Source organism: Tamandua tetradactyla, chromosome 21, assembly GCF_023851605.1.
Source record: "Tamandua tetradactyla isolate mTamTet1 chromosome 21, mTamTet1.pri, whole genome shotgun sequence".
NCBI lineage: Eukaryota > Metazoa > Chordata > Mammalia > Pilosa > Myrmecophagidae > Tamandua > Tamandua tetradactyla.
The window spans coordinates 1,019,518-1,036,134 of NC_135347.1; the positions used below are offsets into that span (position 1 = coordinate 1,019,518).

At 38.5% G+C, this 16,617-nt stretch overlaps 1 protein-coding gene across 2 annotated transcripts in view; it reads left to right on the forward strand.

Annotated features, from left to right (window-relative positions):
* ALDH7A1 (aldehyde dehydrogenase 7 family member A1) overlaps positions 1-16,617 on the forward strand; it is an 82,515-nt gene that overhangs the window by 37,626 nt on the left and 28,272 nt on the right. For both annotated transcript variants that reach the window (XM_077138777.1, XM_077138776.1), the window contains exon 8: positions 1,373-1,450. In XM_077138777.1, the coding sequence (XP_076994892.1) occupies positions 1,373-1,450 (78 nt within the window). The remainder of the gene's footprint in view (positions 1-1,372; positions 1,451-16,617) is intronic.

Below are 16,617 nucleotides of genomic sequence, written 5' to 3' on the forward strand. Positions count from 1 at the left end.
CTTTGAATCTAGGCTGTTTATTAGATAACAGTGTATCAATATGGAACTGTTGTATTTTGCTGACATACGATGATGATCTTTTCTATGTAAATGGGTATAGCAAATGCATCTTTTAAAATTTAAATTAAACAAATTAGAAACTAGCCAGCAAGTTGGGATGAATAAGGAGAAGAAACTTTGTGCTGGTTAGGTAGCTGCTCCTTTTGGAAGTGCAAAATGCATGGAAAAACCTTCGATTCAGAGGAAGACAAGAACTGAGCCTTTTTTACAACACAAAATCAGATTCAGGTAGCAGACATTCATTTGAACGGTCACAGCATGATTAAGAAAGCTTTGCTTGTCCACAATGTGTTAGCCTGGAGGGTCCTGGTGTTTGATGACTGAAATTGTTTGGTGTGAGGCCAATAGACCTGAGTCCCGAGGTTCAGGGTTCTCCCAGCATTTGCTCTAGATTTGAGAGAACTCCTTTTTTTCTCCTTTATCACTTCTGTCTCTGAGCACTGCCTTGTGGTTACATTGAAATCTTTCATTTCCTGATAGGGGATTACTTCTCATTTTCTTCATCTTTCTGATCTTCATTTCTTTTTATTTCTTTACCGTCATTTTCACGAGCCTCTGGTGGGAGAGATGAAAGCCCTGTGATGAGCCTGCATCTTTTTTTTTTTTTTAAATATTTTTATTGACAAATCTTCACACATATACAGTCCATACATGGTGTACAATGGCTCACAATATCATCACATGGTTATGTATTCATCACCATGAGACAGTTGTATCATATGCTAGAAAGTCTTTTACAAAATAATCATCTTAGATCAACAGAAGACCAATCTTCAATGTCATCCTGCAAAATGGGTTACTTTAGCGCTTCCTCCTGTTTCTCCAAGGTCCTCCTTTAGTACAGCTGGTAATTGCTTTGGTGATTGCCAGCCCCTCGGGGTGCCTTGCCATGTGCTCTGTCGGCCACTGTTCTGCATATGCCTGTGTTCTAGTTTGCTAGCTGCCAGAATGCAACACACCAGAGACGGATTGATGAGCCTACATCTTGAGCTGGATAGGTCTTCATCTTCATAGTTTGGCAGAAGATACTTGAAAACAACGGTCATTTGAACTGCCTGATAGATGCTTGATCTCTTTTATCTCTTGATGTGTTGGATTTTTTTTCTCTTAAGCGTCTTTTAGAAAAAAAGCTCTGCCGATAAGTGTTTGGAAGCCCCATCTATAATATATGAGGAGAACTCCAAATCTGAGTATTTGAGGGATGGGAGTTGAAAAGGAAAGTTGGGTGGCTAAAATTATTCATGTTTTTCTTAAAAATTGCTTATGAGCTTATACTGTTTTCTTACTTAGTAACTGATATTTTTCTTTCTAGGATAATTGCAAAGGTTCTGGAGGACAACAAACTGCCAGGTGCGATTTGTTCCTTGACTTGTGGTGGAGCAGATATTGGGTAAGTAAAAAGGCTGAGAGTAAATTCAGTTGAAGGATCCAGGTTGATCAGCTAAAATCATCTTTACTAGAGTAACAAAACCCCATACAGCCGAGGAGATGAGAATGCTCCTTTGGACTCATCGTTATTATGGACCTCTTTGGACTCTGTTTTTATGAATGCATGCCATCTGTTGGAAAATGGGTAGAGATTATCTTTTTAATTGCCCAGAGCTACTGTTTGTAAGGTAATTTTATATCCTAAAATAATAAACTGCCATAATGATAGGTAGTCCATGACTTCCTGATACTTGATTTATAAAGGTATTTATTTATAAATCAAAGCTGTGGATTTGATTTGTAAGTAAGTAAATTTAACTGAGAACTTTGCATATTGTCTGAGTTCTTCAGCTGATCATAAAAGGAAATCCTGGGAACACAGGCTCATTTTTTTGTCAATTGAGATGATTTGCATACCATAAAATCCATGTTTTTAAAGCATGCAATTTAGTATATTCATGTTGTGCAACAATTACCACTGACTTAATTCCAGAACTCTTTTTTTTTAATTTAAAAAAAATTTATTTTTTTTTATTTATGGTACATAACCACATACAAACATCCTTATCATATGATCATTCCGTTCTTGTTATAAAATCAAACTCACACTATCATCACATAGTTGTATATTCATCATCATGATCATTTCTTAGAACATCTGCATCAATTCAGAAAAAGTAATACAAAGAAAACAGAAAAAAATTCATGTATACCATATCTCTTACCCCTCGCCTTCACCGATCACCAGCATTTCAATCTACTAAATTTATTTTAACAATTGTTCCCCCTATTATTTATTTATTTTTAATGCATATGTTTTACTTGTCCATCGATAAAGTAGACAAAAGAAGCATCAGACACAAGGCTCTCATAACCACACAATCACACTGCGACAGCCATATCATCATACAATTATCTTCAAGAAACATGGCCACTGGAGCACAGCTCCACATTTTCAGGCAATTCCCTCCAGCCTTTCCAATACACCTTAACTGAACAGTTGATATCTATCTAAATGCATAAGAATAACCTCCAGGGTAACCTCTCAACTCTGTTTGGAATCTCTCAGCCACCGACACTTTAATTTTGTCTCATTTCACTCTTCCCCCTTTTGGTTGAGAAGATTTTCTCAATCCCTTGATGCTGAGTCTCAGCTCATTCTAGGATTTCTGCCCCATGTTGCCAGGAAGGTCCACACCCCTGGGAGTCATGTCCCACGTAGAGAGGGGGAGGGCAATGAGTTTGCTTGCTGTGTCAGCTGAGAGAGAGAGGCCACATCTGAGCAACAGAAGAGGTTCTCTTGGGGGTGACCCTTAGGCCCAGTTTTAAGTAGGCTTAGCCTATCCTTTGCGGGATTAAGTTTCATTTGAAGAAACCCCAAGATTGGAGGCTCAGCCTTTTGCTTTGGCTGTCCCCACTGCCTGTGAGACTATCAAGAATTCTCCACTTGGGGAATTTGAATTTTCCCCTTTCTCACCATTCCCCCTAGGGAACTCTGCAAATACTTCCCTATTCACTGTTCAAATTCCTCTGGGATTTATCTGGGCATCATTCTGGACAAACCTTTAAAATCTCATGCCCTATGCAAGGCTCCAAGTACTATGGTATTTGATTAAGCTGTCCACATAAGTTATGTTAGAGAATGCACTAGTCAAAATATAAACTTTGTACCAAATAAACATTTTTTGCTTGTCTCACACATATGTTAAAGTTTTAAAATATTAATTACCATCTATTTTCAACACCCTGCATTATTGACATTCCTTTATTCTTCCTCATGAAGAAACATTTTTAAATTTGCGCGTTTAGTCACTATCATTATACACTCTAGGTATTCCTAGATTATACCATCTCAATCTTCATTGTCTATCTTTCCTTCTGATTTCATTTGTGTCCCCAGGCCTCCTCCCTCTATCATTTTCACATTCAGCTTCACTCAGTGTTCTAACATTATTGTATTACAGTTAGGTAGTATTGTGCTGTCCATTTCTGAATTTTTAGTCAGTCCTATTGCGCAATCAGTATCCCTTCAGCTCCAGTTACCCAATATCTTACCTATTTCTATCTCCTGATTGTTGCTGTTACCAGCTGAAATTCTCCAAGTTCATTCGCTAATGTTAGTTCATATCAGTGAGACCATACAGTATTTGTCCTTTTGTTTCTGGCCAATCTCACTCAGCATAATATCCTTAAGGTCCATCCGTGTTGTCACATACTTCATGACTTTATTCTGCCTTACAGCTGCATAATATTCCATTATATGTATATACCACAGCTTGTTTAGTCACTTATCTGTTCATGGACATTTTGACTGTTTCCATTTCTTGGCAATTGTGAATAATGCTGCTATAAACATTGGTGTGCAAATGTCTGTTTGTGTTCTTGCCCTCATATCTAGCAATGCTATTGCCGGATCATATGGCAATTCTATACTTAGCTTCCTGAGGAACCAGCAGACTGCCTTCTACAGTGGTGGTACCATTTGACATTCCCATCAACAGTGGATAAGTGTGCCTCTTTCTCAACAGCCTCTCCAGCACTTGTTGTTTTCTATTTTATTGATAATGGCCATTCTGGTGGGTGTGAGATGATATCTCTTTGTGGTTTTGATTTGCATTTCCCTAATAGCCAAGGAAGTTGAGCATCTTTTCATGTGCCTTTGGCCATTTGTATTTCCTCTTCTAAGAAGTGTCTGTTCAAGTCTTTTGCCTGTTTTGTAATTGGATTGTCTGTCTTTTTGTTGTTGAGCTGAACAATCTCTTTATATATTCTTGGTACTAGACCTTTATCTGATATATCATTTACAAATATTGTCTCCCATTGTATAGGTTGTCTTTTTACTTTCTTTTTTATTTATTTATTTATTTATTATTTTTTTATTAATTAAAAAAAATTAACAAAACATTTAGAAATCATTCCATTCTACATGTACAATCAGTAATTCTTAATATCATCACATAGTTGCATATTCATCATTTCTTAGTATATTTGCATCGATTTAGAAAAAAAATAAAAAGACAACACAATAAGAATTAAAACGATAATAGAGAGAAAAAAAACCTATACCTCACATGCAGCTTCATTCAATGTTTTAACATAATTGCATTACAATTACGTAGTATTGTGCTGTCCATTTCTGAGTTTTTATATCCAGTCCTGTTGCACAGTCTGTATCCCTTCAGCTCCAATTACCTCTTCTCTCTTTTTTTTTTTTTTAATTAACGGAAAAAATGAAATTAACCCAACATTTAGAAATCATACTATTCTACATATGCAATCAGTAATTCTTAACATCATCACATAGATGCACGATCATCGTTTCTTAGTACATTTGCATCGGTTTAGAAGAACTAGCAACATAACCGAAAAAGATATAGAATGTTAATATAGAGAAAAAAAGAAAAGTAATAATAGTAAAAACAAAACAAAACAAAACAAAACAAAAACCTATAGCTCAGATGCAACTTCATTCAGTGTTTTAACATGATTACTTTGCAATTAGGTATTATTGTGCTGTCCATTTTTGAGTTTTTGTATCTAGTCCTGTTGCACAGTCTGTATCCCTTCAGCTCCAATTGCCCATCATCTTACCCTGTTTCTACCTCCTGCTGGACTCTGTTACCAATGACATATTCCAAATTTATTCTCGAATGTCCGTTCACATCAGTGGGACCATACAGTATTTGTCCTTTAGTTTTTGGCTAGACTCACTCAGCATAATGTTCTCTAGGTCCATCCATGTTATTACATGCTTCATAAGTTTATCCTGTCTTAAAGCTGCATAATATTCCATCGTATGTATATACCACAGTTTGTTTAGCCACTCTTCTGTTGATGGAGATTTTGGCTGTTTCCATCTCTTTGCAATTGTAAATAACGCTGCTATAAACATTGGTGTGCAAATGTCCGTTTGTGTCTTTGCCCTAAAGTCCTTTGAGTATATTCCCAGCAATGGTATTGCTGGGTCATATGGCAGTTCTATATTTGCGGGGAGAGGTGGGACTCCGCCGAGTCTGGTCCCGCTAGGCTAGCGAGGGTCCACTCCTCCTGCCGAGGGGGTTCAGGGAGTAGAACCGCCAGGTGCAGAGGGGGCTCGAGCTCGAGGGTCTGGGTCGGAGGCGCGCGCACAGGGGACCACTGCGGGTCTGAAGGACTGGAGGCCGAGTCAATTAAGGCATGAAGCAAGGTAGCTTTATTGTTGGTAGAAGCTTATGCCAGGGCCGCCAGTAGCTAAAGACCTCGAGGCTCGGTGAGCCCCGGACTATATACAGTTTGAGGAGAGGTGGAGTTAGGGCGTGGACTCCAGGGGAGGGTAACCAATCACACAGGGACGACGAATGGGGTGACTGTGACGTCTGTAGGCACCAGGGAGGTGTTGTTTTTGAGTGTGCTTGTAGCAGCAGATGTTGGGCGGGTGGAGGGATAAGGAGGAGGCCAACAGGGGTAGAGAGACAAGGCTGCGTCACTAGTCGCCGGGTGAGGCTTGTAATTCAGAGGTCTAGAAGAACCGGACGTGCCAAAATGGCGAGGGAGAGAATGAAAAAGACTAAGCCATCAGGCCAAGAATAAAATTATGCCACATATATTCAGCTTTTTGAGGAACCGCCAAACTGCCTTCCACAGTGGTTGCACCATTTGACATTCCCACCAACAGTGGATAAGTGTGCCTCTTTCTCTACATCCTCTCCAGCACTTGTCATTTTCTGTTTTGTTGATAATGGCCATTCTGGTGGGTGTGAGATGATATCTCATTGTGGTTTTGATTTGCATTTCTCTAATGGCCAGGGACATTGAGCATCTCTTCATGTGCCTTTTGGCCATTCGTATTTCCTCTTCTGATAGGTGTCTGTTCAAGTCTTTTTCCCATTTTGTAATTGGGTTGGCTGTCTTTTTGTTGTTGAGTTGAACAATCTCTTTATAAATTCTGGATACTAGACTTTATCTGATATGTCATTTCCAAATATTGTCTCCCATTGTGTAGGCTGTCTTTCTACTTTCTTGATGAAGTTCTTTGATGTACAAAAGTGTTTAATTTTGAGGAGCTCCCATTTATTTATTTCCTTCTTCAGTGTTCTTGCTTTAGGTTTAAGGTCCATAAAACCGCCTCCAGTTGTAAGATCCATAAGATATCTCCCAACATTTTCCTCTAACTGTTTTATGGTCTTAGACCTAATGTTTAGATCTTTGATCCATTTTTTTTTTTTTTTAAATTTTTTATTAATCAAAAAAAAGAAAAGAAATTAACACAACATTTAGAAATCATTCCATTCTACAAATGCACTCAGTAATTCTTAGTATCATCACATAGATGTATGATCATCATTTCTTAGTACATTTGCATCGATTTAGGAAAAGAACTAGCAAAACAGCAGAAAAAGATATAGAATGTTAATATAGAGAAGAGAATTAAAATAATAATACTAATTATATATATATATATAAAAAGGAAAAAGAAAAAAACAAAAACAAAAGATACAAACACACAAGCAAACAAACAAAAAACCATATTTCAGGTGCAGCTTCATTCAGTGTTCCAACCTAGTTACATTACACTTAGGTATTATTGTGCTGTCCATTTTTGAGTTTTTGTTTCTAGTCCTGTTGCACAGTCTGTATCCCTTCAACTCCAATTACCCATTATCTTACCCTGTTTCTAACTCCTGCTGGTCTCTATTACCAATGATATATTCCAAGCTGATTCTCGAATGTCGGTTCACATCAGTGGGACCTTACAGTATTTGTCCTTTAGTTTTGGGCTAGACTCACTCAGCATAATGTTCTCTAGGTCCATCCATGTTATTACATGCTTCATAAGTTTAGTCTGTCTTAAAGCTGCATAATATTCCATCGTAGGTATATGCCATAGTTTGTTTAGCCACTCGTCTGTTGATGGACATTTTGGCTGTTTCCATCTCTTTGCAATTGTAGATAATGCTGCTATAAACACTGGTGTGCAAATGTCCGTCTGTGTCTTTGCCCTTAAGTCCCTTGAGTAGATACCTAGCAGTGGTATTGCTGGGTCGTAATCCATTCTGCCATTCTATGTCTTTTGATTGGGAAATTCAGTCCATTAACTTTTAGTATTATTACTGTTTGGATAATATTTTCCTCTACCATTTTGGCTTTTGTATTATATATATCATATCTGATTTTCCTTCTTTCTACACTTTACTCCATACCTCTCTCTTCTGTCTTTTCGTATCTGACTCTAGTGCTCCCTTTAGTATTTCTTGCAGAGCTGGTCTCTTGGTCACAAATTCTCTCAGTGACTTTTTGTCTATAAATGTTTTAATTTCTCCTTCATTTTTGAAGGACAATTTTGCTGGATATAGGAGTCTTGGTTGGCAGTTTTTCTCTTTTAGTAATTTAAATATATCATCCCACTGTCTTCTAGCTTCCATGGTTTCTGCTGAGTAATCTACACATAGTCTTATTGGGTTTCCCTTGTATGTGACAGATTGTTTTTCTCTTGCTGCTTTCAAGATCCTCTCTTTCTCTTTAACCTCTGACATTCTAACTAGTAAGTGTCTTGGAGAACACCTATTTGGGTCTATTCTCTTTGGGGTGCGCTGCACTTCTTGGATCTGCAAATTTAGGTCTTTCATAAGAGTTGGGAAATTTTCAGTGATAATTTCTTCCATTAGTTTTTCTCCTCCTTTTCCCTTCTCTTCTCCTTCTGGGACACCCACAACACGTATATTTGTGCGCTTCATACTGTCCTTCAGTTCCCTGATCCCCTGCTCAAGTTTTTCCATTCTTTTCCCTATAGTTTCTGTTTCTTTTTGGAATTCAGATGTTCCATCCTCCAGTTCACTAATTGTAGCTTCTGTCTCTTTAGATCTACCATTGTAGGTATCCATTGTTTTTTCCATTTTTTCTTCTTTGTCCTTCACTCCCATAAGTTCTGTGATTTGTTTTTTCAGATTTTCTATTTCTTCTTTTTGTTCAGCCCATGTCTTCTTCATGTCCTCCCTCAATTTATTGATTTGGTTTTTGAAGAGTTTTTCCATTTCTGTTCGTATATTCAGCATTAGTTGTCTCAGCTCCTGTATCTCATTTGAACTATTGGTTTGTTCCTTTGACTGGGCCATATCTTCAATTTTCCGAGCGTGATCTGTTATTTTCTGCTGGTGTCTGGGCATTTGATCAGATTTCCCTGGGTGTGGGACCCAGCTGGTTGAAAAGTTTTTCTGTGAAATCTCTGGGCTCTGTTTTTCTTTTCCTGCCCAGTAGGTGGCGCTCGTGGCGCTCGTCTGTCTGCACGGCAGTCGGCCGGGAAACCGCGCGTGGAGGCGGGGGTCGCTGGCTGCCGTGGCTTGGGAGAGTGCTGGTCCTAATTGCCCAGCTGGCCCAAAACGCCAAGCATGACGGGAGGGCCCCGCTATCCAACGTTCCCAGTCAGACCGGGAAGCCACGTGCGTGGAGGGGACCCCAGTCGCCAGCCGCCCCGGCCGGGAAAACACGCGCCCCTCGGGTATCTCACCGCAGCAGATTCTCCCTGCCCGTTCAGCTGTTCCAGAATGGGGTACGCTGTCTTTTTGGTCTCTGTCGTGACTCCGGGAGCTGTTTTGTATTGTTTCTGTTTCTTTAGTTGCTTTTCTGGAGGAGGAACTAAGACCCGCACGTCTTACTAAGCCGCCATCTTCTCCGGAAGTCCTCTCTTTGATCCATTTTGAGTTAACTTTTGTATAGGGTGTGAGAGATGGGTCTTCTTTCATTCTTTTGCATATGGATACCAGTTCTCTAGGCACCATTTATTGAAGAGACTGTTCTGTCCCAGGTGAGTTGGCTTGACTGCCTTATCAAAGATCAAATGTCCACAGACAAGCGGGTCTATATCTGAGCACTCTATTCGATTCCATTGGTCGATATATCTATCTTTATGCCAAAACCATGCTGTTTTGACCACTGTGGCTTCATAATATGCCTTAAAGTCAGGCAGCGCGAGACCTCCAGCTTCATTTTTTTCCTCAAGATGTTTTTAGCAATTCGGGGCACCCTGCCCTTCCAGATAAATTTGCTTATTGGTTTTTCTATTTCTGAAAAATAAGTTGTTGGGATTTTGATTGGTATTACATTGAATCCGTAAATCAATTTAGGTAGAATTGACATCTTAACTATATTTAGTCTTCCAATCCATAAACACGGTATGCTCTTCCATCTATTTAGGTCTTCTGTGATTTCTTTTAACAGTTTTTTGTAGTTTTCTTTATATAGGTTTTTTGTCTCTTTAGTTAAATTTATTCCTAGGTATTTTATTCTTTTAGTTGCAATTGTAAATGCGATTCGTTTCTTGATTTCCCCCTCCGCTTGTTCATTGCTAGTGTATAGAAATGCTACAGATTTTTGAATGTTGATCTTGTAACCTGCTACTTTTCTGTATTCATTTATTAGCTCTAGTAGTTTTGTTGTGGATTTTTCCGGGTTTTCGACATATAGTATCATATCGTCTGCAAACAGTGATAGTTTTACTTCTTCCTTTCCTATTTTGATGCCTTGTATTTCTTTTTCTTGTCTAATTGCTCTGGCTAGAACCTCCAACACAATGTTGAATAATAGTGGTGATAGTGGACATCCTTGTCTTGTTCCTGATCTTAGGGGGAAAGTTTTCAATTTTTCCCCATTGAGGATGATATTAGCTGTGGGTTTTTCATATATTCCCTCTATCATTTTAAGGAAGTTCCCTTGTATTCCTATCCTTTGAAGTGTTTTCAACAGGAAAGGATGTTGAATCTTGTCAAATGCCTTCTCTGCATCAATTGAGATGATCATGTGATTTTTCTGCTTTGATTTGTTGATATGGTGTATTACATTAATTGATTTTCTTATGTTGAACCATCCTTGCATATCTGGGATGAATCCTACTTGGTCATGATGTATAATTCTTTTAATGTGTTGTTGGATACGATTTGCTAGAATTTTATTGAGGATTTTTGCATCTATATTCATTAGAGAGATTGGCCTGTAGTTTTCTTTTTTTGTAATATCTTTGCCTAGTTTTGGTATGAGGGTGATGTTGGCTTCATAGAATGAATTAGGTAGTTTTCCCTCTGCTTCGATTTTTTTGAAGAGTTTGAGGAGAGTTGGTACTAATTCTTTCTGGAATGTTTGATAGAATTCACATGTGAAGCCGTCTGGTCCTGGACTTTTCTTTTTAGGAAGCTTTTGAATGACTGATTCAATTTCTTTACTTGTGATTGGTTTGTTGAGGTCATCTATGTCTTCTTGAGTCAAAGTTGGTTGTTCATGTCTTTCCAGGAACCCGTCCATTTCCTCTAAGTTGTTGTATTTATTAGCGTAAAGTTGTTCATAGTATCCTGTTATTACCTCCTTTATTTCTGTGAGGTCAGTAGTTATGTCTCCTCTTCCATTTCTGATCCTATTTATTTGCATCCTCTCTCTTCTTCTTTTTGTCAATCTTGCTAAGGGCCCATCAATCTTATTGATTTTCTCATAGAACCAACTTCTGGCCTTATTGATTTTCTCTATTGTTTTCATGTTTTCAATTTCATTTATTTCTGCTCTAATCTTTGTTATTTCTTTCCTTTTGCTTGCTTTGGGATTAGTTTGCTGTTCTTTCTCCAGTTCTTCCAAATGGATCGATAATTCCTGAATTTTTACGTTTTCTTCTTTTCTGATATAGGCATTTAGGGCAATAAATTTCCCTCTTAGCACTGCCTTTGCTGCATCCCATAAGTTTTGATATGTTGTGTTTTCATTTTCATTCGCCTCGAGGTATTTGCTAATTTCTCTAGCAATTTCTTCTTTGACCCACTCGTTGTTTAGGAGTGTATTGTTGAGCCTCCACGTATTTGTGAATTTTCTGGCACTCCACCTATTATTTGATTTCCAACTTCATTCCTTTATGATCCGAGAAAGTGTTGTGTATGATTTCAATCTTTTTAAATTTGTTAAGACTTGCTTTGTGACCCAGCATATGGTCTGTCTTTGAGAATGATCCATGAGCACTTGAGAAAAAGGTGTATCCTGCTGTTGTGGGATGTAGTGTCCTATAAATGTCTGTTAAGTCTAGCTCATTTATAGTAATATTCAGATTCTCTATTTCTTTATTGATCCTCTGTCTAGATGTTCTGTCCTTTGATGAGAGTGGTGAATTGAAGTCTCCAACTATTATGGTATATGAGTCTATTTCCCTTTTCAGTGTTTGCAGTATATTCCTCACGTATTTTGGGGCATTCTGGTTCGGTGCGTAGATATTTATGATTGTTATGTCTTCTTGTTTAATTGTTCCTTTTATTAGTATATAGTGTCCTTTGTCTCTTTTAACTGCTTTACATTTGAAGTCTAATTTGTTGGATATTAGTGTAGCCACTCCTGCTGTTTTCTGGTTGTTATTTGCTTGAAATATCTTTTCCCAACCTTTCACTTTCAACCTATGTTTATCTTTGGGTCTAAGATGTGTTTCCTGTAGACAGCATATAGAAGGATCCTGTTTTTTAATCCATTCTGCCAATCTATGTCTTTTGATTGGGGAATTCAGTCCATTGACATTTAATGTTATTACTGTTTGGGTAATATTTTCCTCTAACATTTTGCCTTTTGTATTATATATATCATATCTGATTTTCCTTCTTTCTACACTCTTCTCCATACCTCTCTCTTCTGTCTTTTCGGTTCTGACTCTAGTGCTCCCTTTAGTATTTCTTGCAGAGCTGGTATCTTGGTCACAAATTCTCTCAGTGACTTTTTGTCTGAGAATGTTTTAATTTCTCCCTCATTTTTGAAGGATAATTTTGCTGGATATAGGAGTCTTGGTTGGCAGTTTTTCTCTTTTAGTAATTTAAATATATCATCCCACTGTCTTCTAGCTTCCATGGTTTCTGCTGAGAAATCTACACATAGTCTTATTGGGTTTCCCTTGTATGTGATGGATTGTTTTTCTCTTGCTGCTTTCACGATCCTCTCTTTCTCTTTGACCTCTGACATTCTAACTAGTAAGTGTCTTGGAGAACGCCTATTTGTGTCTAATCTCTTTGGGGTGCGCTGCACTTCTTGGATCTGTAATTTTAGGTCTTTCATAAGAGTTGGGAAATTTTCAGTGGTAATTTCTTCCATTAGTTTTTCTCCTCCTTTTCCCTTCTCTTCTCCTTCTGGGACACCCACAACATGTATATTTGTGCGGTTCATATTGTCCTTGAGTTCCCTGATACCCTGTTCAAATTTTTCCATTCTTTTCCGGATAGTTTCTGTTTCTTTTTGGAATTCAGATGTTCCATCCTCCAAATCACTAATTCTATCTTCTGTCTCTTTAAATCTATCATTGTAGGTATCCATTGTTTTTTCCATCTTTTCTACTTCATCCTTCACTTCCATAAGTTCTGTGATTTGTTTTTTCAGTTTTTCTATTTCTTCTTTATGTTCAGCACATGTCCTCTTCATGTCCTCCCTCAATTTATCAGTTTCATTTTTGAAGAGGTTTTCCATTTCTGTTCGTATATTTAGCATTAGTTGTCTCAGCTCTTGTATCTCATTTGAAGTATTGGTTTGTTCCTTTGGCTGGGCCATATTCTCAAGCTTCTGAGTGTGAACAGTTATCTTTTGCTGCTGGCGTCTGGGCATTTAGTCAGGTTTCCCTGGGTGTCGGACCCAACAAGGTTGTAAGATTTTTCTTTGAAATCTCTGGGTTCTGTTTTTCTTATCCTGCCCAGTAGGTGGCGCTCGTGGCACACGTTTGTCTGCGGATCCCACCAGTAAAAGGTGCTGTGGGTCCTTTAACTTTGGAAAATTCTCGCCGTCCGGGAGGTTCGCTAGCCGAAGCGGCTTGGAAGAGTGCCAAGCAGCCCGGGGTCCAAACGCGGGGAGGATCGCTGGCCGCCGCAGCCCAGGAAAGTGCCCGTCCGAATTTCCTAGTCGGCCCGGTGGCGGGAGGGCGCCAGCCGCAGCGGCCCGCCCGGGAGAGTGCACATTCCCGGGGAGTCACGGGTTTGGAAGGGGCCCTCCCCCGTCGCCGTTCTCCGCGGCCTGGGGATTTCCGATCCAATTCTCTCAGTTGGTCCGGGGGCCGCACGTGGTGTGGGCGCCAGCTGCCACGGTTTAAGGGGACCGCCTGTCCAATTCTCCCAGCCGGCCCGCGAAGGGGGAAGGGAGTGACTCCGGCCGCTTGCCGCCCTGCCCGGTGAAGTCCGCGCCCCTCGGCGATCTCACCAGAGCGCGTTCTCTCAGCCAGCCAGCCCTTCCAGGATGGGGTACGCTGTCTTTTTTATCTCTGTCGTGGCTTTGGGAGCTGGTCTGTATCGTTTCTACTCCCCTAGTAGCTGTTCTGGAGGAGAAATTAAGGTCCACGCGTCTTACTAAGCCGCCATCTTCTCCGGAAGTCTTCTTTTTACTTTCTTGATGAAGATCTTTGATGCACAAAAGTGTTTAATTTTCTTTCTTTCTTTCTTCAATGCTCGTGCTTTGGGTGTAAGGTCTAGGAAACCGCCTCCTATTATAAGATTGATAAGATATTTCCCTGCATTTTCTTCTAAAAGTTTTATGGTCTTAGCTCTAATGTTTACGTCTTTGATCCATTTTGAGTTAACTTTTGTATAGGGTGTGAGATATGGATCCTCTTTCATTCTTTTGCATATGGATGTCCAGTTCTCTAGGCAACATTTATTGAAGAGACTGTTATGTCCCAGGTGAGTTGGCTTGACTGCCTTATCAAAGATCAAATGTCCATAGATGAGAGGGTCTATATCTGAGCACTCTATTCGATTCCATTGGTCGATATATCTATCTTTATGCCAATACCATGCTGTTTTGACCACTGTAGCTTCATAATACGCCTAAAGTCAGGTAACATAAGGCCTCCAACTTCATTTTTCTTTGTCAGGATATTTTATTCAGGGCACCCTTCCCCCTCCAGATAAATTTGCTTATTGGTTTTTCTATTTCTGAAAAATAAGTTTTTGGGATTTTAATTGAATTGCATTGAATCTGTAGAATTGATATCTTAACTATATTTAGTCTTCCAATCCATGAACACGGTATGCCCTTCCATTTATGTAGGTCTTCTGTGATTTCTTTTAACAATTTCTTGTAGTTTTCTTTGTATAGGTCTTTTATATCTTTAGTTAAATTTATTTCTAAATATTTTGTTCTTTTGGTTGCAATTGTAAATGGAATTTTTTTCTTGATTTCCCCCTCAGATTGTTCATTACTAAGTGTATAGAAACACTACAGATTTTTGAGTGTTGATCTTGTAACCTGCCATTTTACTGTACTCATTTATTAGCTCTGGTAGTTTTGCTGTGGATTTTTCAGGGTTTTCGACATACAGTATCATATCATCCGCAAACAGAGTTTTACTTCTTCCTTTCCAGTTTTGATGCCTTGTATTTCTTTTTCTTGTATAATTGTTCTGGCTAGAACTTCCATCACAATATTGAATAACAATGGTGACAGTGGACATCCTTGTCTTGTTCCTGATCTTAGGGGGAAAGTTTTCAGTTTTTCCACATTGAGGATGATGTTAGCCGTGATTTTTTCATATATTCCCTTTATTATGTTGAGGACGTTCCCTTTTATTCCTATCTTTTGAAGTGTTTTCAACAGGAAAATATATTGAATTTGTCAAATGCCTTTTCTGCATCAATCGAGATGATCATGTGGTTTTTCTCCTTTGATTTGTTGATAATGGTGTATTACATTAATTGATTTTCTTATGTTGAACCATCCTTGTGTACCTGGGATTAATCCTACTTGGTCATGATGTATAATTCTTTTAATGTGTTGCTGGATTCAATTTGCTAGAATTTTATAGAGGATTTTTGCATCTATATTCATCAGAGAGATTGGTCTGTAGTTTTCTTTTCTTGTAATATCTTTGTCTGGCTTTGGTATGAGGGTGATGTTGGCTTTGTAGAATGAGTTAGGTAGCTCTCCCTCCTCTTCAATTTTTTTGAAGAGTTTGAGCAGGATTGGTACTAATTCTTTCTTGAATGTTTGGTAGAATTCACATGTGAAGCCACCTGGTGCTGAACTTTTCTTTTTGGGGAGCTTCTTAATGACTGATTCAGTTTATTTACTTGTAATTAGTTTGTTGAGATCATCTATTTCCTCTCGAGTCAACATTGGTTGTTCATGTCTTTCTAGGAAGCTGTCCATTTCATCTACATTGTCTAGTTTATTGGCATAAAGCTGTTCATAGTATCCTCTCATTACTTCCTTTTTTTCTGTGGGGTCAGTGGTTATGTCTGCTCTTCCATTTCAGATTTAATTTATTTGCATCCTCTCTCTTCTTTTTGTCAGCCTCACTAAGGGTCCACTAATCTTCCTGATTTTCTCATAGAAGCCACTTTTGGTTTTGTTGATTTTCTTGATTGTTTTCATGCTCTCAATTTCATTTATTTCTGCTCTAATCATTGTTTCTTTCCTTTTGCATGTTTCGGGATTAATTTGCTGTTCTTTCTCTAGTTCTTCCAAGTGGACTGTTAATTCCTCGATTTTTGCCCTTCTTTTTTGATATAGGCATTTAGGGCAGTAAATTTCCCTCTTAGCACTGCCTTTGCTGGATTCCATAAATTTTGATATGTTGTGTTTTCATTTTCATTTGCCTCAAGATATTTACTGATTTCTCTTGTAATTTCTTCCTTGACCCACTGGTTGTTTAAGAGTGTGTTGTTGAGCCTCCATATATTTGTGGCACTCTGTCTACTGTTTATTTCTGGCTTCATTCCTTCATGATCTGAGAAAGTGTTTTGTATGATTTCAATCTTTTTAAATTTATTGAGACCTGCTTTGTGACCCAGCGTATGGTCTATCCTTGAGAATGATCCATGAGCACTTGATAAAAAGGTGTATCCTGCTTTGTGGGGTGTAATGTTCTATATATATCTGTTAAGTCTAGCTCACTTACTGTATTATTCAAATTCTCTGTTTCTTTATTGATCCTCTGTCTAGATGTTCTGTCCATTGATGAGAGTGGGGAATTGAAGTCTCCAACTATTGTGGCAGATGTGTCAATTTCTCTTTTCAGTGTTTGCCTCATATATTTTGGAGCATTCTGGCTTGGTGCATAAATATTTATGATTGTTATATCTTCTTGTTGAATTGTTCCTTTTATTAATACATAGTGTCCTTCTTTTTCTCTTTTAACTGTTTTACAATTGAAGTCTAATTTGTTAT